Source organism: Salmo trutta, chromosome 30 (assembly GCF_901001165.1).
Source record: "Salmo trutta chromosome 30, fSalTru1.1, whole genome shotgun sequence".
Lineage (NCBI taxonomy): Eukaryota > Metazoa > Chordata > Actinopteri > Salmoniformes > Salmonidae > Salmo > Salmo trutta.
The window spans coordinates 35,534,304-35,554,377 of NC_042986.1; the positions used below are offsets into that span (position 1 = coordinate 35,534,304).

The following is a 20,074-nucleotide window of genomic DNA, read 5'->3' on the forward strand; positions in this document are numbered from 1 at the left end:
TGTGACCAACATCTTAGTTATGCCTTCCTCTGTAAGGAAGAATATTGACATACAGGAAATGATAGGATATCAATTTGCCATAAACGTGTGCAGATTCTCTTGAGGATGTGAACTATTTATGGATACAAAAAGGCAGCATGGCCATGAGGTGTTAGTGAATTCTAATATCCCCAGAGTTCTAACACTGCAAAAGATACACATGGGGTTCTGCAAGCCTAACATTCTCAGACCAACACCAAAGCTTGTTTGCATATTTAACAAATAAGGGCAGACAGACATGAGACCAAACTGCTGAAAAATAATTCCCGCACTACAGGTGGCTATATCGATCTGCTAATACAGGACTAGTAAAGGCCCAGTGTACCACTTTTGAGAAAATAATAGTTTCCACATTCTTTACTTATTCTGATTTTTATTACAGGGTGCCGCAGCACCCTCAGCCCCAATACTTCCTGAGGCTTTGGACATACATTTACATTTTAGTCATTTAGCAGACACTCTTATCCAGAGCGCCTTACAGTAGTGAATGCATACATTTCATATATTTTTTCTCCATACTGGTCCCCCGTGGGAAACGAACCCACAACCCTGGCGTTGCAAACACCATGCTCTACCAACTGAGCCACGCGGGATGTAAGCTGTCACCACATCCATGGTGATTGCAATTGGTAGTCAATTTCTGCAGCGTGCTACAGTGGGGAAACTGAGACTTAGTCCTCACTAGGTAACTGTGTAATTATGGATGCAGGTATTAGAGATGAATGTAACTAGGATAGTCATAGGTTTGGGTTCATTGTGTCAAATGCAATCAAATAACACCTTTAGATAACTCTGGCCAGACTCTGAAGCAGCACTTACAACTGATCATAACTACACCATGTTAATAGAATGCACCCTAAAAGAAGGAAAGATAGGAATATACAAAACGGCCTTGTTACTTATATTTCAACCACAGAGGAAATAGGTCATGTTTTTACTTACAAATGTTTTTACCAAGTGAGTGTATAGTGCCATCTTGTGCCTATTATGAAAATGGCATTCCTCCATGATATTCTCTCCAATATCATCATCCATTGACCACACTTCATAAATCATGTGTAATTTATAAAAACGTATTTTACACCAGAACAGCCTATGACAGCCGCCCTGTAGGCATGCATATTACGGACAATCAAGAGGCCTGGAGCGCCATAACCACAAGGTGGCTGGTTCAAGCTGCACTAAACCTGTGGGTTTATACACATCATTGAGTAATACACTAGTACAGGTATACAGTTTCCCAACCCCGTGGGCCCAATAGGTGGTCCTCGTTGTTGTTATTGCCCTTAACTGATAAAACTAATTCAACTGATCAGCATAAACCATTCTGGCCGTCCCCAAGGAGATATGGGAAACACTAACATTAGAGAATGAAGTGACGATTGGATTCATAATTCTTGACATATTGAACGTGTGACCTCTGGATACAATATCACCTGCTTGGAAGGAAAACACTGACAAGCAACAAAAAAAACCTTTTGCATTCAAGGATGTTGTCACCATCAAAATACTTCCTGCTTCCTGAATCATCTCACCAAGGGTTTCTTCATAATCTATGCGGTGGTTGACTTCAGTGTTTTTCTTGCAGAATTCTGATATTTATGAGTTATCATGGCTACTACTACTTCAGCTGCGGTTACAGAACCTCCTGGATTAGAGACTCAACGCAAAGAAATCGAGTCTTTACTTCAGAAACATGAACTCCGTGCAGGGGATACTTGGTAAGACTAAAGATACTTATAACTAACCCGCCCTCTGCTCTGAATTTAAACCCTACACTGATGTACCGACAACAAATAATGACAGTGATGTCTTTGCTGTTGCTTAGATGGCGTATATCGTAATCAGCATTATCTTTATAAAATGGCATTTTTTTAATTGCCAAATGTGTGTTATTACTATTGCCTGAAATATATGCGCTGGTGTTTGTGGAATGACGTTTGATCACTGCGTTAGCAAGTTAGCATTTTAGGGAGAGCATGATGCGGAAAACTAGCTAGCTAACGTTATGTCAGCTCACGGTAGTTGTTTGGTTAACCAACTAGTTAGTTGGATTGTGATACGGTTATTACGATTAACATCACGTCCCCGACTCCCAGCTGACATAGCCTGTTGGGACATATCATGTCAAAGTTTTGGCTGTAGGAAGCAAGCTTACTACTGTAACATTAGCTAGCTACACTGCCAGCAGGCTAGCCCGCCTGTTAGCTGTTACGCTAGCTAGGAGAGGGACAGCTATCTAGCAACTTGCAACCCTTTCGGTTTAGTGTCAAATTGTTGGCATTCTGTTTGTTTTCTAAAACTTGCTGATTATTCTGTGTTGTCCCTATTATTTTGAGAAAGTGAGCGCCATCTAAGTTAGCTAACTGCATAGCTGGCTACGCTTGCGTTCCTTCATACCCGTTAGCTAGCTAGCTAGCTAGCTGGCTGGTACTTTCGTTTTTGCCAGCAAAGTTTCGTTTTATCCAGTGGTAGGAAAAGTAGCCAATTGTCATAGTTGAGTTGAAGTAAAGACATCTTAATAGAAAATGACTCAAGTTAAAGTCCCCCAGTAAAATACTACTTGAGTAAAAGTAAAAGTATTTGTTTTTAAATGCACTTAAGTATCAAAAGTAAATGTAATTGCTAAGTATCAAAAGTAAAAGTATAAATAATTTCACTTTCCTTATATTAAGCAAACCAGACGACACGATTTTCTTGATTAAAAAAAAAAAAAAATCATATTTACAGATTGCCAGGGGCACACTCCAACACTCAGACATAATTTACAAACAAAGCATTTGTGTTTAGTGAGTCCACCAGATCAGAGGTAGTAGGGATGACCAGGGATGTTCTCTTGACAAGTGTGTGAATTGGACCATTTTCCTGTCCTGCTAAGCATTCGAAATATAATAAGTACTTTTGGGTGTCAGGGAGTTAAAAAGTATATTTTCTTTAGGAATGTAGTGAAGTACAGATACCCCCCAAAACTACTTAAGTAGTACCTTAAAGTATTTTTTACTTAAGTACTTTGCACCACTGGATTTATCAGTATAACACCCAGATGAGGAATGATCCGTTGTGGTTATATAAAGGCCAGGTAATCTGTGTGAAGGAATGAAACACCATTCAAGTGCTGTTTTTGTCCTAACAAACTCAATTTAAAAAGGGAATTAGACAACTAACGTTAGCTAGGTAGCCATGATTTGCGAAGTGTTAGCTGCCCTAATTTTGAAATATCCATTCATGCAATTGTGAATTTTCCATTATAGCTAGAATTGTATCAGTAAATAAACCAAATGCACCCCAATCAGAAAAGAGATTGCTGTAATGATAAAATACTAGTCTAGGAGGATATGATGTGGAGTTGTTGGTTAATTAATGTCGGCAGGCAAAATATGTCTTCAATTTAGCTGTTCTTATAACTAACATATGCAGGTACCTGGTGGAGAGGCGATGGTATGAGCAGTGGAAGGAGTATGTGGAAACAGGAGACCAGAACTCTTCTTCTTTCCCTGGACAGATTGACAACACAGAGCTGTTTGAGGGTGAGTGTCACATCACAAAGAGGTCCTGTAACAACAGAAGACACAGTATTAAGTCAGAGACGTTTCATGTTGATTATGATACCCACAGAACTGGATTCATACCATCTGAAGGAGCGTCTGGTGGAGAATGAGGACTTTGTGTTGATCCCTGCTGAAGCATGGCATAAGCTTCTGGCCTGGTATGGCATGGTAGAGGTCCAGCCTGCCCTGGAGCGGAAGGTAAATGGCAATTCCACAGTGACACTGAGACTCAGATCTTTCACTATGAAATGTATGTCAAACAAAAACCAATGATTGCAAAGTTAAACAAACAATACAACTCTATGCACAAGGACTACTTTTAAAAATGTCCACTGACAATTTTACAAAAACACATTTATTTGAAGAACAGTGCAGACGCAAAGTTTGGTAACAAAATGACAGCTCACACCGTCATTCTGGGACCAAACTTTGCATTGGCACTGTTCTTCAAGTAAATACATTTTTGTAAAATGTCACTCTGTTACCGTGGAATTGCCCCAAAATAGAATGGTCACAGAGATGCAGAGAACCTGCAGAACCTACGGTCATATCATGTTGTACTGACTCATGTTATGGCTATGAAAAGACACAACTTCCATTGAAGTGTTTCATTTGTATTAGGCAATACATTGACTGTTGGTCTGTGCGTGGTCTGTTTCAGGTGGTGGATCTGCCCAGCCTAGTCAAGGTTGAGGTCTACCCTGTGGAAATCTTCTTGTGCCTCCATAGCAACATGGAAAATGTTGTGACGGCACAGTTTAGCCGTGCAGATCACATCCGTAAGTAGAAACGCATCCAGAAGATGCGTTAGTAGCTATGCTGAGTCGTTGTGCACCTCAATATATGTGTGTTTGTTCATGTTTTCCTCTTCAGATACGATTCAGAAGGTGATGATGAAGCAGTTTGATGTGGTGGAGGGGGCAGAGACCCGGCTGTGGATGAAGAGCTCAGACACCAGCTGTGAGAGGCTGAGGAATGTCCACGTCAGAGTCCTCGACTCCTGCCTCAGCTCTGGCATGGTATGTCTGCTCCCCTGACTGTCAGCGCTCCGCCCCTCATCCCACCCCTCCCCACACCTAGCTGCTCCCCTGACTGTCAGCGCTCCACCCCTTATCCCACCCCTCCCCTCATCCCACCCCTCCCCACATCCCACCCCTCCCCACACCTACCTGCTCCCCTGACTGTCAGTGCTCCACCCCACATCCCACCCCTCCCCACATCCCATCCCACCCCTCCCCACACCTACCTGCTCCCCTGACTGTCAGCGCTCCGCCCCTCATCCCACCCCTCCCCACACCTATTTGCTCCCCTGACTGTCAGTGCTCCACCCCTCATCCCACCCCTCCCCACATCCCACCCCTCCCCACACCTACCTGCTCCCCTGACTGTCAGCGCTCCACCCCTCATCCCACCCCACCCCTCCCCACATCCCACCCCTCCCCACACCTACCTGCTCCCCTGACTGTCAGCGCTCCACCCCTCATCCCACCCCTCCCCACATCCCACCCCTCCCCACATCCCACCCCTCCCCACACCTACCTGCTCCCCTGACTGTCAGCGCTCCACCCCTCATCCCACCCCTCCCCACATCCCACCCCTCCCCACATCCCACCCCTCCCCACACCTACCTGCTCCCCTGACGGTCAGCGCTCCACCCCTCATCCCACCCCACCCCTCCCCACATCCCACCCCTCCCCACACCTACCTGCTCCCCTGACTGTCAGCGCTCCACCCCTCATCCCACCCCTCCCCACATCCCACCCCTCCCCACACCTACCTGCTCCCCTGACGGTCAGTGCTGAGATACAGTGGTAGTGTGTTTCAATGGCAGCTGTGTTGTAACATGTCCTGCCTGAATTGCAGACGGTGATCATGGAGATGAGGAATGCAGATGGTACCTGGCCCAGCTCCAGACCGCAGATCATGTGGGGGTTCTTTCTTTTAACCATTTTTCTTTCTTTGCTAATATTATCAGTGTGTCATTAGAGAATCTACTGTTGCTAATGTAGCAAAGCAGTTTTGTGGTCATGGTGATTCCCATATGTCGGATAAGAAAACGTGTTGTATCTGTAGGAGTGTACACTACCTTTTGTCTTATTGTATTATTCAGTAGATGATATGTTTCTCCTTCCCTGTCTTGTAGGAGGAACTCTGTGGAGGAGCAGGACTCTTACCGGGGCCAGCCAGGAGTCTGTGGCCTCACCAATCTGGGAAACACATGTTTCATGAACTCTGCACTGCAGGTAAGTCATCATTACTACATAATGTGTCAATGCTGTACCTAAATGCAGGGACCTGGTCTATGATGGATGGATTGTGTTCCTCTCCCTGCTCTGTCCAGTGTCTCAGTAACACTCCTCCACTGACGGAGTACTTCCTGAGGAATGCCTATCTGGAGGAGCTCAACTTCACCAACCCCCTGGGCATGAAGGGGGAGATCGCGGAGGCCTACGCTGACGTCATCAAACAGATGTGGTCGGGGAGGCACTACTCTGTGGTTCCCAGGATCTTCAAGGTAGTTATCAGTGTGTGACACTCTGCCCACAATGTTATAATAAATTAAAGAGGCTTGTCAGTCTGTCATGCTAAGGTGTTACCATGCGTACCTTGATAACCTTGTGTGTTGTTTTTCATACCAGACCAAGGTTGGTCACTTTGCCTCCCAGTTTCTGGGCTACCAGCAGCATGACTCCCAGGAGCTGCTCTCTTTCCTGCTGGACGGGCTTCATGAGGATCTTAATCGGGTCAAGAACAAGGAGTACATCGAGCTGAGGGACGCCGCTGGCAGGCCTGACCAGGTAACAACCTGTAGTGGAAAGAGGGCAGGGAGAATAATAGTAAAATACTGTACCACCATGGCTCTGTAAGCTGTAGTAGACCTAAAAGGCATTTTCACACTCACCCTTTGACCTCAACGTTCAGGAAGTGGCAGAGGAGGCGTGGCGTAACCACCGGAGACGGAACGACTCCGTGATTGTTGACACCTTCCACGGCTTGTTCAAGTCCACCCTGGTTTGCCCCGAGTGCCGCAAAGTGTCTGTCACCTTTGACCCCTTCTGCTACCTGAGCGTGCCCCTGCCTGTTAGCAAGGACCGGGTAATGGAAGTATTCTTCGTCTCTCTGGACCCTGTGGCCAAACCTGTTCAGGTACAAGATTCATCTTCCTGTAGTTGGCCCTACATCATGCTTGTTATATGTGATCATGTGTATTGATTTATTTGTTTATTCTCCCACCAGCATCGCTTGGTTGTACCCAAAGCTGGCAAAGTGTTTGACCTGTGCTCCGTTCTCTCGGAAATGACCAAAATCCCAGCCAATCAAGTAAGACAGTTTTAAAGTCACTGTGAAATAAACAGTAGCCTCTGGTAACTCTTTTGTCATTCGTCACATGAAATGTTGAGTTGATACTGACCTGTGCCTCTCTCATTTCCTTATTTCCAATTTCAGATGGTTGTGGCTGACGTGTTCAACCATCGCTTCTATAAGCTGTACCATGCTGATGAGTCTCTAAGCTGCATCCTGGACCGGGATGACATATTTGTGTATGTAAAAAAACAGCATCTACCTCCACACCAAAAACATACTTTTGGGGTGTTTTCCTGTTAGCTTCAGCATCTCCCCTGACACCTGTCTGTGTGTTTTCCTGATAGGTATGAGCTGAACAGAGGCTCCGTGGAGGAGGAGGGGGATGAGGTGGTGCTGGCTCTGTACCTGAGGGAGCGCTCCCACTACAGGGACTACGGCTCGGGGAGCAGCAGCTACGGGACGTCCCTGTTCGGACACCCACTGCTCATGACCGTTCCTCGAGGCCAGTGCAGCCGCGACGCTCTCTATCATCTCTTCCTGCAGCGGCTAGCGTGAGTTACTGTCAGACCAAACATCAGTTAAGAGTCGATGCTTTATAATGGAGGTTCTTATCAAGTTTGATTGTGATAACTGGTTGTAAAAATGCTGTGTCTGAAAGATGGTGCGGTGATGTTTTCACAGGCGGTATGTCCGACCACCAGATCCCTCAGAGGTGGAGGAGGAGGAGGATGAGGAGGAGGGTGAAGATGATGATGACGACGATGAGGAGGAAGAATTGTACAAGACCCAGACCAATGGTGTCAGCTACGGTAACTGAGCTCTAAAATTATCTCACTTAGCAAATAATTGCTACGCTGGACAGAATGGATTTCTACAAACTCACGATTTTACTTAGTGTCTCCACTCCACAATTTTGTCTGTCTCCACAGATGATGGTGAGGATGACTGTGAGAGGCCAGAACCCTCCAAGAGAGATCACTGTTGTGATGGTGTCGGCCAAGGGCCTGCTGTGACCCAGACTCAGCCAGACCAGACCCAGGAGTCTGGAGGAGAGGCACAAGCTGACGAGGGGGCCAGCAGTGAGGTCAGGGCAGGGTGTAGCACAGAGGACAGTGCCTCGGCATCCTGCAGTGCTGGAGCCAGTGGTGGTGCTGGAGCCAGTGGTGGTGCTGGAGCCAGTGGTGGTGCTGGAGCCAGTGGTGGTGCTGGAGCCAGTGGTGGTGCTGGAGCCAGTGGTGGTGCTGGAGCCAGTGGTGGTGCTAGTGTTGATGCCAGTGCTACAGGCCCAACAGACAGCCAGCAGGGTGCAGGCCACCAGCAGCAGCAGCAGCCATGTGAGGAGGAGGAGGAGAGGGGTGAGTGCCCCCCCTGCCTGCCACAGGCCAACGAGAGGCAGGCAAAGAGAAAGGGCTGCGAGGCCAGACGGAGGAAGCTGCTCTTCTCCATCCAGGCAGTCAACTCCAATGGCACCACAGAGAGAGGCATGGGGGAGGACGGCAGTGCCTTCTCTTTTAGCTGTGAGTCTCAAACATCACTTTCACACTGCCAACTGCTTTATCACTCCTGTAGCTAGACTCATATACACTGTATATACAGCAGTATGTGGACACTCCTTTAAATTAGTGGATTCGGCTATTTCAGCCACAACCGTTGCTGACGGGTGTATAAAATCGAGCACACCGCCATGCGATCTCCATAGACAAACATTGGCAGTAGAATAGCCTCACTGAAGAGCTCAGTGACTTTCATCGTGGCACTGTCATAGAATGCCACCTTTCCAACGAGTCAGTTTGTCAAATTTATGCCCTGCTAGAGCTGCCCCAGGCAACTGTAAGTGCTGTTATTTTGTAGTGGAAATGTCTAGGAGCCACAACGACTCAGCCGCGAAGTGGTAGACCACACAAGCTCACGGAACAGGACCGCTGAAGTGCATATCGCGTAAAAACTGTCCTCGGTTGCAACATCACCATCGAGTTCCAAACTGTCTCTGGAAGCAACGTCCGCACAAGAACTGTTCGTCAGGAGCTTCATGAAATGGGTTTCCATGGCCGAACAGCCGCACACAAGCCTAAGATGTGCAATGCCAAGCGTCGGCTGGAGTGGTGTAATGCTCACCACCATTGGACTCTGGAGCACTGGAAACGTGTTGTCTGGAGTGATGAATCGCTCTTCACCATCTAGCAATGCGACGGATGAATCTGGGTTTGGTGTATGCCAGGAGAATGCTACCTGCCCAAATGCATAGTGCCAACTGTAATGTTTGGTGGAGGAGGAATAATGGTCTGGGGCTGTTTTTCATGGTTCAGGCTAGGCCCCTTTAGTTCCAGTGGAGGGAAATCTTAATGCTACAGCATACAATGACATTCTAGACCATTCTGTGCTTCCAGCTTTGTGGACAATGTTTTTACATTTTTAAATGTAACCTTTATTTAACTATGCAATTCAGTTATTTACAATGACGGCCTACCGTGGAACAGTGGGTTAACTGCCTTGTTCAGGAGCAGAATGACAGATTTTTACCTTGTCAGCTCGGGGATTCAATCCAGCAACCTTTCGGTAACTGGCCCAACGCTCTAACCACAAGGCTACCTGCCGCCCCACAAAGCGAGGTCCATACAGAAATGGTTTGTTGAGATTGGTGTGGAAGAACTTGGCTGGCCTGCACAGAGCCCTGACCTCAACCCCATCAAACATCTTTAGGATGAATTGGAACACAGACTGCGAGCCAGGCCTAATCGCCCAACATCGCTAATGCTCCTGTGGCATTAGTCCCCCCCAGCAATGTTCCAACATCCAGCCTTCCCAGAAGAGTGGAGGCTGTTACAGCAGCGAAGGGGGGACCAACTCCATATTGATGCCCATGATTTTGGAATTAGATGTTCGACAAGCAGGTGTCCACATACATTTGGCCATGTAGTGTACTTTTTCCTTTGTTTTGGAGCTTATTAGCTGGACATTTGATTTAATATTACTGTATCTCTTTCACAGCTCAACCATATGTAGCCATGGACTGGGATCCTGACATGAAGAAGAAATACTACAACGAGAATGAGGCAGAGGTATGTGTGAATAATGCTTTACAGTATATGTGTTATTAAAGTGTGAAGGTGTTGAATGTGTTTGGGCCTGCTTGCTGGTCATTTAGCTAACTCCAGAACTCCTTCCATCCACAGAAGTATGTGAAACACCAAAGCATGGAGGTCCCTCACCAGCAGACCACAGTGCAGCTGCAGGAGTGCATTGAGCTCTTCACCACTGTGGAGACCCTGGAGGAAGAAAACCCTTGGTACTACTGCCCCCACACCTGTCATTTCTATCTATCTATCCTGTCATTTCTGTCTATCCTACCCCGTCATTTCTATCTATCCTACCCCACCCTATCTATCTATCCTACCCCACCCTATCTATCTATCTATCTATCTATCTATCTATCCTGTCATTTCTGTCTATCCTACCCCACCCTATCTATCTATCCTACCCCACCCTATCTATCTATCTATCTATCTATCTATCTATCTATCTATCTATCTATCTATCTATCTATCTATCTATCTATCTATCGCCATTGGAAACTATTCAGACCCCTTTACTTTTTCCACATTTTGTTACATTACAGCCTTATTGTAACATTCATTAAATACATTTTTAAAAATCCTCAGTAATCTACACACAATACCTCATAATGACAAAGCGAAAATAGGTTTTAAGAATTTTCAGCAAATTTATAAAACATAAAAAACAAATACCTTATTCACATAAGTTTTCAGACCCTTTGCTATGAGACTCAAAACTGAGCTCAGGTGCATCCTATTTCCTTTGATCATCCTTGATGTTTCTTCAACTTGATTGGAGTCCACCTGTGGTAAATTCAATTGATTGGACATGATTTAGAAAAGTACACACCTGTCTATATAAGGTCCCACAGTTGACAGTACAGAGCAAAAACCAAGCCATGAGGTCAAAGGAATTGTCCGTAGAGATCCGAGACAGGATTGTGTCGAGGAACAGATCTGGGGAAGGGTACCAAAACATTTCTGCAGCATTGAAGGTCCCCAAGAACACAGTGGCCTCCATCGTTCTTAAACGGAAGAAGTTTGGAACCACCGAGATTCTTCCTAGAGCTTTACAGTATCTATCTATCTACATTATCTACAATATGTATCTAGCTATCTACTGTATTTATCTATGTATATATCTACAGTATCTAGATCTACAGTATTTATTTATAGTATTTATCTATCTACACTATCGATCTATTTTTAAGTATTTATATATCTACAGTATTTATCTATTTACTGTATACTGTAGATTTTATTTCATCTTTAACTTAGATAATATAGATATCTACTGTAGATACATACTGTAGTATGTATCTAAGTTAAAGAAGTAGAATCTGTCCATCTACAGTATCTATCGATCTGTCTAACAAGAATGATGCTGAATAGAGTTAAAATGTCCGTTTTCCCAGGAAAAGATGAAGACTTAATATTTTCAGTAACATATTGCAACTTACTGCTAAATACTGTTGTGATTTGTGCGCAATGGTCTTCTAAAGATGTGTTGCATGTGTTTGCTGCAGGTACTGCCCAATGTGTAAGAAACACCAACTGGCCACTAAGAAACTGGACCTGTGGTCACTGCCGGAGGTTCTCATCATCCACCTGAAGCGCTTCTCTTACACCAAGTACTCCAGGGAGAAGCTGGACATCATCGTCGACTTCCCTCTCAGGTTAGTTACATCCTGTCTGTGTCTTCTATACTGAACAAAAATATAAATGCAACATGTAAAGAAAGTGTTGGTCCCATGTTTCATGAGCTGAAATAAAATATACTTTTTCATACACACAAAGTTTATTTCTCTATAATTTTGTGCACAAATTTGTTTACACCCCTGTTAATCAGCATTTCTCCTTAGCCAAGATAATCCATCCACTTGACAGGTTTGGCATATCAAGAAGCTGATTAAACAGCATGATCATTACACAGGTGCACATTGTGACAATAAAAGAAAACTCTAAAATGTGCAGGTTTGTCACACAACACAATGCCACAGATGTCTCAGGTTTTGAGGGAGTGTGCAATTGGCATGCTGACTGCAGGAATGTCCACCAGAGCTGTTGACAGATACAATTATGTTAATTTCTCTACCATAAGCCGCCTCCAACGTCGTTTAGAGAATTTGGCAGTACGTCCAACCGCAGACCACGTGTAACCAAGCCAGCCCATGACCTCCACATTCGGATTCATCACCTGAGGGATCATCTGAGACCAGACAGCTGATGAAACTGAGGAGTATTTCTGTCTATTGGCTGGGCCTGGCTCCCCAGTGGGTGGGCCTATGCTCTCCCCCGCCCAAGCCCACCCATGGCTGTGCCCCTACCATGTCATGAAATCCATAGATTAGGGCCTAATGAATTTATTTCAATTGACTGATTTCCTTATATTAACTGTAACTCAATAAAATCATTGAAATTGTTGTATTTATAGTTTTGTTCAGTATAATAATAAACATTCTGTCCACATGTTTTAAGTGGGAAGGATGTCAGTGTGACTAGTGTAAAAACACTAAGCCGCTACAAAGTTATTAGTGTTGAGAGGAGCTATCCTAATCCAACCCTGTTGCTCTTTATTGCAGACACCTCGACTTTTCTGGTTGTCTGCTGAGGAAGACCGGTACAAACGGAGAGCCGCCGAGCCGATATGATCTGATAGCAGTATCCAACCACTACGGCGGACTCAGAGATGGACATTGTGAGACACTGCTTTTGTATGTCATACTTTGATATATGCCTTCAAGGCAGTGTTTAACATTTCTCTCCACAGACACCAGTTATGCCCGGAACAAAGACAACGGACAATGGTATTACTTCGATGACAGCAAGGTGACATATGCAAGGGAGGAACAAATTGTGGTAAGTTTAGCTAAATGACAGCTGAGAATTATTTATACATTTTTTTGTTGTCTTGCAATGTCATGATCTCCCCTCTTTTGCCTATACCCTCCCCTTCTAGACCAATGCTGCCTACCTCCTGTTCTACCACCGACAAGATAAGATTCGCCAGCCCACCTTACCTGCCCCCTTGGACAGTTCCTCTCCCACCCAGCCTGCTAATGATGTCACTTCTCCCAAACACGATGGGATGGAGGGAGCCACTCCCTGTGTCAACATGGAAACAGACTGAAGCAGATTAGTTTTTTTTTTTTTTTCTCTTTTTCCTGAGTTGATGGGGCTTTTTGATTTTGTATTGTTTTATTTCTTTTCTATTCCAAAAAAACTTGAACCTTCTTCCTCTGTTCTGCATTGAACAAGGAGTGAGAGGCTAGATTCTCAGGCCGGTGGAGAAGAGTGAGGAATACAATTTATTCTTTTTTTTATTTTTTTGAAAGATTATCGAGTAAATCTGGGGAGACCAATATAGTAGAACATTGAATGATGAAATCTGTCATTGCTTAATCAGACTAAGGTATGCAGTGTCTGTCTATGCTGATGCCAAATGGACCTCTTAGTGATTGGATATAGTCAATCATAATTTAGATGATTCAAGACCTATGAATTGTGAATATCTGTGCACCACTATCTATCTTTACTGTGATGCACTGCTGGAAAGATGACCTCTAACTTTGATCCACTGCTGTGCTTCTCAATTGAGCTCAAATTGAGGCAGATTTCCTTGAGGCTGTTTGAATAGAATTGAATGCATTTTGCTCTAGAAGGTAAATCACAATGTATGAGGTTAAAGGCCCAATGCAGTCAAAAACTTGATTTCCTGTGTTTTATATATTTCCTCATTATGAGGTTGGAATAATACTGTGAAATTGTGAACATTATGCCCTTTTGGTGTAAGCTGTTTTGAAAAGAAGACCTGAATTTCTGCTTGTTTTGCATGGGTGGAGTTTTGGCATGCCTAGTGACATCACCAGGCGTTATAAGTTAGACCAATAAGAGTTTCAAACCTCCCTACCAATAACGGCTAGTTTTCAGGATACATATCCCTCCAATTATGGCGTGTTCAATACAACTCGGAAATATCTGACTTCAGTGCCTTCAAGACAACTGAGAACTCAGAGAAGAAGTAAAAACTCTGACTGGTAAAAATAGTTTTGAACGGTCATCCACCTCGGAATTCCGAATCGGAAACTGTGGCATCTTTCTAGAACTCCGACTGTCTGACCTGAAGATCACTGACATCATGATTTGACCTCGCGCCCCCCCCCCCCCCCCCCACCCACATTTTTTTTTTTTTATCACAGTAAGGTACTTAATTGTTACACAGAAATGATTTGATATTCGGATCATTACAGCTGCATTGAACCTTTTTTAAAGGGAAAATCCACTCAAAAGCTATCTTTTAGTATTTTTCCATTAGTCCGCTGTTGATACATCAAAATGCATCATCATGATGATGTGGTCAGTGACACTTTGCTTCTTGATTGTCCAATATCTTGAAAACTTGACTGCTGACATGGAAAACATTTTGTGACTGTGTCAACAGTGTACTATTGAAAAAATACACCAAAAGATAGTTCTTTTTTTTTTGTGGATTTACATTAACAGCATGGATAACCTGGTTTCAGTTAACTCCTGTTTTTAAAATTAGATTACATTCTCCTATTACTCTGATTTCTTTATATCAAGAACTGCATTAACCGAAACATTGCAATGTGATTTATATGGAACAGAAAGGTAAAGAAAACCATAGTATTAGATGCAGACACTTTGAATACATTTGGAGGTGCCGTGGCATTGTACATTTTCTCTTGTGATCCATTATTTGTTTTTCATTGAATTATCAGACACACATAAATTGGGCATCTTGGTGCTCGGGGAGATATTTCATTTCTGGTTAGGATTAGTTTTCCACTATCAACAGTGATTTTGAGATAGACTCTCTGGTGCAGGACATAAACAGATGCATATTTTTCGGATTCAAATATAATTTGTACTCTCTTAGTAGAAGCAAATAAATGGCTACATCTTTAAAATTAGATATTAGTTTTATTCTGTCCAATTTCTTAATGACGAGAAATGGATAGAGAGCTCTTAAATGATTTTTTAAAGCGCATCTGTACAGTATTTTTCTATTGTAATAAATGTATTGTCTTTGGTCATCTGATTCAGATACAGGGGCAGGGTGAATTAATTTACTTTGTTAATAGATTAAATATTTTATTGTATACTCATCTTTTGATATTAATAAATGATAATGACGACTATAGCCAGTAGGCATGAGGTAGATTTTACACTTTTACATGACATCCTGGCTTTCCTTATCTTTTTTTACCTGTAAATGATCAGGATTTATAATCCAATCTAAGGTGGCTGTAAGAGCTGGTTAACTCGAGCCCTTCTTTAGAGATGTAGTTTAGATTGGGCTGTGGCCATGCTCTGAATGGCAAGGCCTGCTTAGTTTGGGATGTTCATTATTTCCCTGAGAGCAATATGCAGTATGTAGTTGTCAATATGCAGTTTATAGAAACAGAAGCGGAAGGCCATTTATACTGCCTAAAAACCTGTAAAAGGTCAATCTTCATATTTTTGTTTGTCAGAATCACATTGGTACAATATGTTCAGGCACAGAAGGTCAGCACACACAAGGTTAATGCCAGCCAGCCTGACTACACAATTATCTTATTCACCAACACCCGTTTGGTCTGAAATTGCTGTTCAAAACATAAAAGCCATTTTGTACAATGGAGTGACCGCAATGATTATATTCTTGTATCAACACACGATTGGTGATGTTGCAGTAAATGTCTGGGCTTTTAGTGGAAACAGAGGCACTCTCCAATGTAGTTTAGTGTTTTCTGAGTGATCTGGAAGAGGCCAAGCTGCCATCCCAAACGCATTCCTTGGTCCTCCAAAACTACTTAACATCCAGTACATGAATGTCCACATTTAGGATGTTGCAGTGCACTGTATACTGTACCCACTTTCTTATATGAGAGACTTTATTACATAAGGTGACATTTTCATATACCTTAATGAAAATGGGCATTTCACACCTGCATCATCTTCCCTTCTGTTCCAATGTTGCTTTGACACAATGCAGTGAAGTTGCTACTTTGTGATGAGTATGTGAAATAAAAATTCTGATTCATTCTTATACATTGTATGTGTATAATACTTCTGCCTCAGGATGACATGGCTAAACATCTAATTATGCAGTCCTCAGATGTACTGTACATGCTACGCATTGCTTTTTCTACACGGAGATCAGGCATTCCACGTGATTGATGAAACACACATTACAAGTCTTCAGATAATTTATTTCTAAATCTCCACAGCCAAGCAGATGGTATAGATCCAATACATCCTCGTCTCCCCATATCATCACTTCTTCTGGCACAGATACAAAAACATCAGCTCCAACGGACAGGCTACATCTCATTCAATTATACAGTACAGCCAAAGCGGATGTTTAGGCAAGATTTTCTATGTTTTAAAAAATGCTTAAATGGTACTGGGAGCTAATCAGGTAACACCAGTGCACCTCTGACAGAGACCCCAGGGCACAGAACAGCTGAAGAAAAAACGTTTTTTTTTTTACTACTAAGAACCTTAGAACTTAAAAACAAACACAAGCAATGCAGACAATATCAGAGATGAGGCCTTGGTTCACACACAAAGAGAACAAGCTGATTCAGAAATGTTCAGAGGAGAAACATGTCTGAAATTAATCAACACAACCAAACTATTTTCTACAAATAATACATCTGTGTGATGCGCTGTTATATGAATGCAGAATGAAATCAATTAACAGTAAGGCGTAACAGTGAAAAATTAGCAAGGCAACAATAAAACTAAGCTGAGAACATGCATAATTTACATTCAACTTACAGTATTTTCACACAACAAAACAAATAGGCATTAGTTGTCATTAAATTAATGTCAGAGGTTAAATATGTTTGCCTTTCTATTGTTTTTTTATTGCCTTGAGCCAAAAATATACTGTTTAGGTATCACAATCATATTTAAGACTTTTTTTTTTACAACTGCCTCAGAGAACCATGATGATACACTGTATCACAGAAACTGGCTGGCTCTACAGCAGCAGTTAAGTCAATAACCTCATTAGAACATTGTGGCTTTTATCTCTTGACTGAAGATTCCACAAAAATTCAGGTCTCGAGACATCAGCTCCTCCTCAACGTTCTCCAGGGCCCATTTGTGCTCAACAATCTCCAACGCCTCCCATTCACTCTGAAAGAACATGGGAGACAGGCGTAAAAAAGAAAACCCCTACTTGTAGGAAAACTGGCTCCAACAACCCCTATGTCTTTGATTTAAGTCCAACATCATTACACAATAACTAACTGCCCCAGGATAGAACAAAACCATATATATCCTCATGACTTTAGATGAAAGTATATTAGCGAGATTAGACATTTAAGCTTAATGATTGACGGTGATCGTCGAAGTACAGCTAGCTAATGCTGAGAGACAGACATCAAGGCTGCTTGTTTCTCACCTTGAAGGCCTTGTTAGGATCAGGCGGCATGGCCATGGCAGCGCCAGTCATCTGATCCTGCATGATCCTCGACTGATCAGCAGCTGGGACACAAGACCAACAGTCATCATGTAATACGAAAATGTGCCCCCCACATCGTACCTCAGTTGGGTTGCAACTGGGACAAGTACAGTAAACAACTCTGAAATGCATTCACCAGGTAGATACAGCATTCTGTTAACAGAGTTCTAAAACGAGTTGTTCCAACATGTTTTCTACATTAACACCAAGGTACCAAGTCTTTCTGCATTCTTATTAAACATATACACTATGAAAATGGCAAAGACTTGGCATTATCAGCTTACCATTGTCCTGTCCAAGAATGAGGCTGTACATACTCCTCAGTCCAAAAACATTAAGGAAATACCAAGAGGCTGAGCTCACCCTAGAAACAATTACAAACAAAATAATATACTGAATCACATCCTCAACATAAGAATATACTGAATCACATCCTAAAGATTGTCTTGACAAGAATGCAATTGGATAATTCCTACCGTACAACTCCATGCAAAATGATTAATTTTAACAATTTACACAGTAAAAAAAATTAACTGTGCTGATGCTAAGTTTGGTACCAGAATTACAGTAAAATCTCCCTCAGTTGTATTCTGTTGCCAAACTTTGTATCTGCACAATTCTTCCTGTAAATGTGTTTTTGTAAAATGTTCAGTGGAAATTGTTAGAAGTTGTGCATAGAGTTCCGGTCTATGGTTTGTTAAACTTCAAAGGTTTTTGTTAGGTATACATTTTCTGCGTAATTCTATTACCCTTGAATTACCCAAAGTATGTTTATATTTTTGCTTTGCTGGTGTAATTAAAAGGCTGGTTGAAAACAACAGAATGAATGGAATACTGTACCAAGATGCATCAAGAGACAGCAGTTCAATTCCACGCTGCAGCATTGGTTTGAATCTCAATGTCAGAGGAAAGGGAACCTTAGCTGTGGGGGAAAACTATTATTAACAGTGTTCAATACCACTTCAATACAATAGTAAGTGGCTGTGGTGTAATTATATTGCAAACAATTCAGGCTACTGTATATTATGTAGGCATTATTTCCCATCTAATTATTTGACCAATTTTGCAAGTTCAACATCTAACATGAGGTTATGCAGGGCAGTCAATGTCCCTAACAAGCTGAACTTACTGATGACAAAGCCAGAGAACGCCCAGTTGATCCATCCTCCAATCACAATCATGGGAAGCACATTGGTCAGATTTCCCTTCATCATGTCAGTCAGCATGCTGGTATCTGAAAAAGGAAGAGTTGTTGAATAATTGTGTCTAGCACAGCGGTAAAAAAAAAAATTACCACATTTTAATGCATCTCTGAGAGTGAGAAAATGTGTTGCTAATCTCATTTATAAGAATGGAAAGAACACAAATAGTTAGATTGACTCACCAGTCATTGGGTTTTTGGGAGTCACCTTTCGCTTGACCTTCTTGAAGAACCCAGTTTCCGCATCATTGAAATATTGCTTTCGCATGTTAAATGACTACCAAAAAAAATAAACATTTAGTCTCTAACACACTTGGAATAGAACATTTAAGAATATAAAAAATATTATGCAAATCTTACTTGTTTAGGGATATATTTTCCATTTTCTCTTAATATGCGGCTACGCAGAAGGACTTGGCTGCAAAAAAAGTCAATTTAAGGTTATAGTAAGCAATAAGCTTACATATTTAGTAATCATAATTACAACAGTTTGCCTAAAGTTTCTCATACCATGGGATAACAGTATTTCAGTCAGTTAACTCACCTGTCTGACACCTGCTCCAGATCAACTTTTTTGTCACTTTGCAGGAGTTGGGTGACATAGTGACGGATAATTCCAACGCAAAATGTAATCAATACAATTGGTAAAACCACCCATATTCGGATACTTGAATCCAGAAGCAACTCAGCCATGTTTTTTAACTGGTTAGCTTACCTACAGGACTATTCTGTGAAGGAAAAAAGAGACAGTTGAACAAATAACGTTACCCTAATAGATTGTGAGCTGCTCAAGTCACTAGACAAATAACTTCCTCGTTCTAGGCTGTCATGTAAGCGTTGCTTACTATCTTTGGCTCGGATCTTTAGTTGACACGACGGCCCTTAGGGGGCTTCCTGTAACTTAACTTAGCTAGCTGCTAGTTCGCATGTAGCATGCTACCCAAATAGGTTTCCTTAAATAATTGAATAAGACCAGACCGTCTCCAACCACATATTATTGAAAGGAGTGAGTGTAGCCATCCAAACAGCAACCGTATTTTTCACATACATTAATATATGAATTGAATGATAAGCTCAAATAACGCGTTTATACCTTTTTTTAAGTCCAATTCTCCGACCATCAGAGAAGCGAGCACTCTTTCTTCTAACCTTTGAACTCCATAACGCTTTGACCCCTGACGTATGATCAAATACGGTCATTTATACGGAATTATATTATGTATTTTCTGAAAATAGAAAGCATCCACATTTAAATAATCAATAATTAATTTTAGTTCAACCAATTAATTATCTAATTAATGTAGTTTCAGCTGTCGAAAAACGATGCGTGCTATTAGGGATCCTTGAGACGTCCTTACCCCGTTGAAGTAAAGTATTTATGGAAATACTGACAAGATACAGGTCTCTCTACGCCTTTAGCAATGGGAGAGTCGTTGTCCACATAGCGGTA

At 42.4% G+C, this 20,074-nt stretch overlaps 2 protein-coding genes across 2 annotated transcripts; one reads left to right on the top strand and one right to left on the bottom strand.

Annotated features, from left to right (window-relative positions):
- The first annotated feature begins 1,531 nt into the window (after positions 1-1,531).
- On the top strand, positions 1,532-15,998 carry usp11 (ubiquitin specific peptidase 11). The gene is made up of 21 exons (XM_029723961.1): positions 1,532-1,760; positions 3,457-3,566; positions 3,655-3,785; positions 4,249-4,366; positions 4,461-4,606; positions 5,451-5,512; positions 5,731-5,830; positions 5,929-6,102; positions 6,227-6,385; positions 6,510-6,734; positions 6,825-6,908; positions 7,035-7,129; positions 7,238-7,444; positions 7,575-7,702; positions 7,823-8,410; positions 9,882-9,952; positions 10,067-10,179; positions 11,473-11,622; positions 12,529-12,644; positions 12,717-12,805; positions 12,906-15,998. The coding sequence occupies exons 1-21, from the start codon at positions 1,651-1,653 to the stop codon at positions 13,074-13,076; spliced, it is 3,147 nt and encodes a 1,048-aa protein (XP_029579821.1). The 5' UTR covers positions 1,532-1,650; the 3' UTR covers positions 13,077-15,998.
- Positions 15,999-16,140: 142 nt separating this feature from the next.
- zgc:86609 (TMCO1/EMC3 family protein) lies at positions 16,141-19,814 on the bottom strand. Its single transcript, XM_029723962.1, has 9 exons — positions 19,718-19,814; positions 19,169-19,352; positions 18,985-19,042; positions 18,808-18,901; positions 18,553-18,657; positions 18,264-18,345; positions 17,708-17,787; positions 17,364-17,446; positions 16,141-17,095 (listed from the first exon to the last, which is right to left on the bottom strand). Exons 2-9 carry the CDS (start codon positions 19,315-19,317, stop codon positions 16,967-16,969), a joined length of 780 nt encoding a protein of 259 aa, XP_029579822.1. The 5' UTR covers positions 19,318-19,352; positions 19,718-19,814; the 3' UTR covers positions 16,141-16,966.
- Positions 19,815-20,074: the final 260 nt, after the last annotated feature.